Source organism: Oncorhynchus clarkii, chromosome 3, assembly GCF_045791955.1.
Source record: "Oncorhynchus clarkii lewisi isolate Uvic-CL-2024 chromosome 3, UVic_Ocla_1.0, whole genome shotgun sequence".
NCBI lineage: Eukaryota > Metazoa > Chordata > Actinopteri > Salmoniformes > Salmonidae > Oncorhynchus > Oncorhynchus clarkii.
In genome coordinates, this window is record NC_092149.1 from 36,482,993 (window position 1) to 36,488,050 (window position 5,058).

The window sequence follows — 5,058 nt, forward strand, 5'->3', positions numbered from 1 at the left end:
AGACAAACCAATAACCTTCGGGTCTGCTGTTTGTGGAAGCGGGAACTTAATGTTTAGTTTTTTTCTCTTCTGTGTCTGGCCTTCTGCCATCCTCATTGTCTCTCCGGCACTTGTCTGGGGAAGTAACAGTGCTTCACTCACAAATTTTGGTCTGACAAAACAGTGTAACAGAATGTAATGAAGTACCAGTTAACTCACTAACTACATTCTACACTGCACATTTTATAATTGTAACATATTTTACAACGATTGAGTAGCCACCCTTTGCTTTGATGACAACTTTGTACACTATTGGCATTCTCTCAACCAGCTTCAAGAGGTAGTCACCTGGACTGAATTTCAATTAACAATTATGCATTGTTAAAAGTAAATTTGTGGAATTTATTTCCTTCTTAAGGCTTGGGGGCAGTGTTCGGAAGTTTGGTTGAACGACGTGCCCAAAGTAAAATGCCTGTTACTCAGGCCCAGATGCTAAGATATGCATATAGTTGGATAGAAAACACTCTGAAGTTTCTAAAACTGTTAAAATAATATCTGTGAGTATAACAGAACTGATATGGCAGACGGAAAAATGTGGAAAATACATCCGGAAAATGTGTTTTTGAGGTCACAGGCCATTTCAACGCTAGTTTATGGGAAAAACAAATAGATAGGATCCAGATTGCAGTTCCTATGGCTTCCACTAGATGTCAACAGTCTTTAGAAAGGGTTTCAAAACAAACAAGTAGTTGTAGTTTATCCAAGGTGTCCCTCATTAGAAAAGTAGTCTTGTTGCGTGTGTGATTGAGGTGCACACTCTTTGTTATTCATCTTCCCCATTGAACATACTATTCCATTTTTGCGTTTATTTAGATATTAAAGTACCTGAGGATTAATTAGAAACATAATTTGACTTGTTTGGACGAACTTAACCGGTAACGTTTTGGATTCGTTTGTATGCATGTTGAACGAGTGGATTACTGAAATCAATGGCGCCAACTAAACATACTTTTTGGGATATAAAGAGGGACTTTATTGAACAAAACAACCATTCATTGTGTAGCTGTGACGCTTGGGATTAAAAACAGAGGAAGATCTTCAAACGTAAGGGGTTTATTTTATCGCTATTTGTGATTTTGTGACACCTGTGCTGGTTTTAAAAAGTATTTTGATGTGGGGCGCTGTCCTCAGATAATCGCATGGTATGCTTTCACCATAAAGCCTTTTTGAAATTTGACAAAGAGGTTGGATTAACAAGAAGTTAAGCTTTTAAACGATGTAAGACACTTGTATTTTCATTAATGTTTAATATTACAATTGTTGTACTTTAAATTTTGCGCTCTGCAATTCCCCCGGATGTTGTCGTTGTGGCATGCTAGCAGGACACTCATCCCATTAAGAACAAATTCTTATTTACAATGACAGCCTATCCCGGCTAAACCCGGACGACGCTGGGCCAATTGTGCGGCGCCTTATGGGACTCCCAATCACGGCTGGATGTGATTCAGCCTGGATTCGAACCAGGGACTGTAATGATGCCTCTTGCACTGATGCCTTAGATCACTGCGCCACTCTGGAGCTGGTTCTCCCATCTCCGCAGAGGAACTCTGGAGCTCAGTCAGAGTGACCATCAGGTTCTTGGTCACCTCTCTGACCAAGGCCATTTTCCCGGATTGCTTAGTTTTGCTGGGCGGATAGCTCTAGGAAGAGTCTTGGTGGTTCCAAACTTCTTCAATTGAAGAATGATGGAGCTCACTGTGTTCTTGGGAACACAATCCTGTCTCTGAGCTCTACAGAAAATTCCTTCGACCTCATAGCTTGGTTTTTACTCCGACATGCGCTGTCAACTGTGGGACCTTTTATAGACAGGTGTGCGCCTTTCCAAATCATGTCCAATTAATTTAATTTATCACAGGTGGACTCCAATCAAGTTGTAGAAACAAAGCAAAGGATAATCAATGGAAACAGGATGCACCTGAGCTAAATATCAAGTCTCATAGCAAAGGGTATGAATACTTATATAAATAAGGTACTTATGTTTTTGCTTTGTCATTGTGTGGTATTGTGTGTAGATTGATCAGGAAAAACATTTACTTAATCAATTTTATAATAAGGATGTAATGTAACAAAATGTGGAAAAAGTCAAGGGGTCTGAAAACTTTCAGAATGCACTGTAAATATGTACAACACCAGTAAAAAGTTTGGACACACCTACTCATTCCATTTTTTTTCTTTATTTGTACTATTTTCTACAATGAAGAATAATAGTGAAGACATCACAACTATGTAACGTAGAAAAAAAAATTAGTGTTAGACAAATGAACAAATATTTCATATTTTAGATTCTTTAAAGTAGCCACCCTTTGCCTTGATGACAGCTTTGCACACTCTTGTCATTCTCCCAACCAGCTTCACCTGAAATGCTTTTCCAACAGTCTTGAAGGATTTCCCACATATGATGAGCACTGGTTGGCTGCTTTTTCCTCGCCGCCATCCTGTGACTGGGGACCCTCGTTGCGGGCCCTGGACTGGGCACCCTCGTTGCTGGCCCCGGACTGGGCACCCTCGTTGCTGCGGGCCCCAGACTGGGCACCCTTGTTGCTGCGGATCCCAGACTGGGCACCCTCATTGCTGCGGGCCCCGGACTGGGCACCCTCGTTGCTGCGGGCCCAGGACTGGGCACCCTCGTTGCTGCGGGCCCCGGACTGGGCACCCTCGTTGCTGCGGGCCCCGTAATGGAGGCCGTCTCTGGAGGCTCCGGACTGGAGGCTGTCTAATCCATAGCAAGAAGCCACCTGTGATGATCCATGGCACGAAGCCTCCAGTGATGATCCATGGCACGAAGCCTTCAGTGATAATCCATGGCATGAAGCCTCCAGTGATGATTCATGGCAAGAAGCCTCCAGTGGTGAGACATGGTACAAAGCCTCCAACGATGGCCTCCAGTCCGGAGCCTCCAGAGACGGCCTCGAGTCCGGAGCCTCCAGAGACGGCCTCCAGTCTGGACTACTCCGGACTACTCCTTGCTCTGGGAGTAGGCACAGGACTCACCAGGCTGGGGAGAAATACAGGAGGCCTTGTCCTTGGCCGAGGCACCGGATACACTGGGCCGTGACGCACTGGAGGTCTCTAGCTAAGAGCCTACACAACCCGTCCTGGCTGGATGGTGACGTTGGCCCGGCACGTGCGGGGAGCCGGCGCAGGATATCCTGGGCCGTAGAGACGTACTGGAGGTCTGGAGAGCAGGGCTGGCACAATCCCTCCTGGCTGGGTGCTCACCCTAGCCTGGCAGATGCAGGGAGCTGGGATGTAGCGCACCGGGCTAAGAACGCGTACTGGAGACACTGTGCGCTCCACCGCATAACATGGTGCCTGACCAGTACGACGTCAGCCACGGTAAGCATGGGGAGTTGGCTCAGGTCTCCAACCTGACTCTGCCACACTCCCCGTGTGCCACCCCAAAAACATTTTTGGGGTCTGCCTCTCGGGCTTCCTTGCCAAACGTGTTCCCTCATAACTCCCCAGCCTGCCTCCAGGGTCCTCTCCCGTCTAGGATCTCTTCCCATGTCCAGGAGTCCTGAACATGCTGCTCCTCCTTACCATGCTGCTTGGTGTGATGAAAGAAACATACAGGAACTCAAATCCTTCTGTTCACCTGATTTAGAATTCCTCACAATCAAATGTAGACCGCATTATCTACCAAGAGAATCCTCTTCGATTATAATCACAGCCGTATATATCCCCCCCCAAGCAGACACATCGATGGCTCTGAACAAACTTTATTTGACTCTTTGCAAACTGGAATCCATTTATCCGGAGGCTGCATTCATTGTAGCTGGGGATTTTAACAAGGCTAATCTGAAAACAAGACTCCCTAAATTTTATCAGCATATCGATTGCGCAACCAGGGGTGGAAAAACCTTGGATCATTGTTACTCTAACTTCCGCGACGCATATAAGGCCCTGCCCCGCCCTCCTTTCGGAAAAGCTGACCACGACTCCATTTTGTTGATCCCTGCCTACAGACAGAAACTAAAACAAGAGGCTCCCACGCTGAGGTCTGTCCAACGCTGGTCCGACCAAGCTGACTCCACACTCCAAGACTGCTTCCATCACGTGGACTGGGACATGTTTCGAATTGCGTCAGATAACAATATTGACGAATACGCTGATTCGGTGTGCGAGTTCATTAGAACGTGTGTTGAAGATGTCGTTCCCATAGCAACGATTAAAACATTCCCTAACCAGAAACCGTGGATTGATGGCAGCATTCGCGTGAAACTGAAAGCGCGAACCACTGCTTTTAATCAGGGCAAGGTGACTGGTAACATGACCGAATACAAACAGTGCAGCTATTCCCTCCGCAAGGCTATCAAACAAACTAACCGTCAGTACAGAGACAAAGTAGAATCTCAATTCAACGGCTCAGACACAAGAGGCATGTGGCAGGGTCTACAGTCAATCACGGACTACAAGAAGAAATCCAGCCCAGTCACGGACCAGGATGTCCTGCTCCCAGGCAGACTAAATAACTTTTTTGCCCGCTTTGAGGACAATACAGTGCCACTGACACGGCCTGCAACGAAAACATGCAGACTCTCCTTCACTGCAGCCGAGGTGAGTAAGACATTTAAACGTGTTAACCCTCGCAAGGCTGCAGGCCCAGACGGCATCCCCAGCCGCGCCCTCAGAGCATGCGCAGACCAGCTGGCCGGTGTGTTTACGGACATATTCAATCAATCCCTATACCAGTCTGCTGTTCCCACATGCTTCAAGAGGGCCACCATTGTTCCTGTTCCCAAGAAAGCTAAGGTAACTGAGCTAAACGACTACCGCCCCGTAGCACTCACTTCCATCATCATGAAGTGCTTTGAGAGACTAGTCAAGGACCATATCACCTCCACCCTACCCGACACCCTAGACCCACTCCAATTTTCTTACAACCCAAATAGGTCCACAGACGATGCAATCTCAACCACACTGCACACTGCCCTAACCCATCTGGACAAGAGGAATACCTATGTGAGAATGCTGTTCATCGACTACAGCTCGGCATTCAACACCATAGTACCCTCCAAG

General features: G+C 46.8%; 1 protein-coding gene across 1 annotated transcript; it reads right to left on the reverse strand.

The window, feature by feature from the left end:
• Positions 1-2,390: 2,390 nt before the first annotated feature.
• Positions 2,391-3,346, reverse strand: LOC139385509 (uncharacterized protein DDB_G0282077-like). Its single transcript, XM_071130633.1, has 2 exons — positions 3,316-3,346; positions 2,391-3,007 (listed from the first exon to the last, which is right to left on the reverse strand). The coding sequence occupies exons 1-2, from the start codon at positions 3,344-3,346 to the stop codon at positions 2,391-2,393; spliced, it is 648 nt and encodes a 215-aa protein (XP_070986734.1).
• Positions 3,347-5,058: the final 1,712 nt, after the last annotated feature.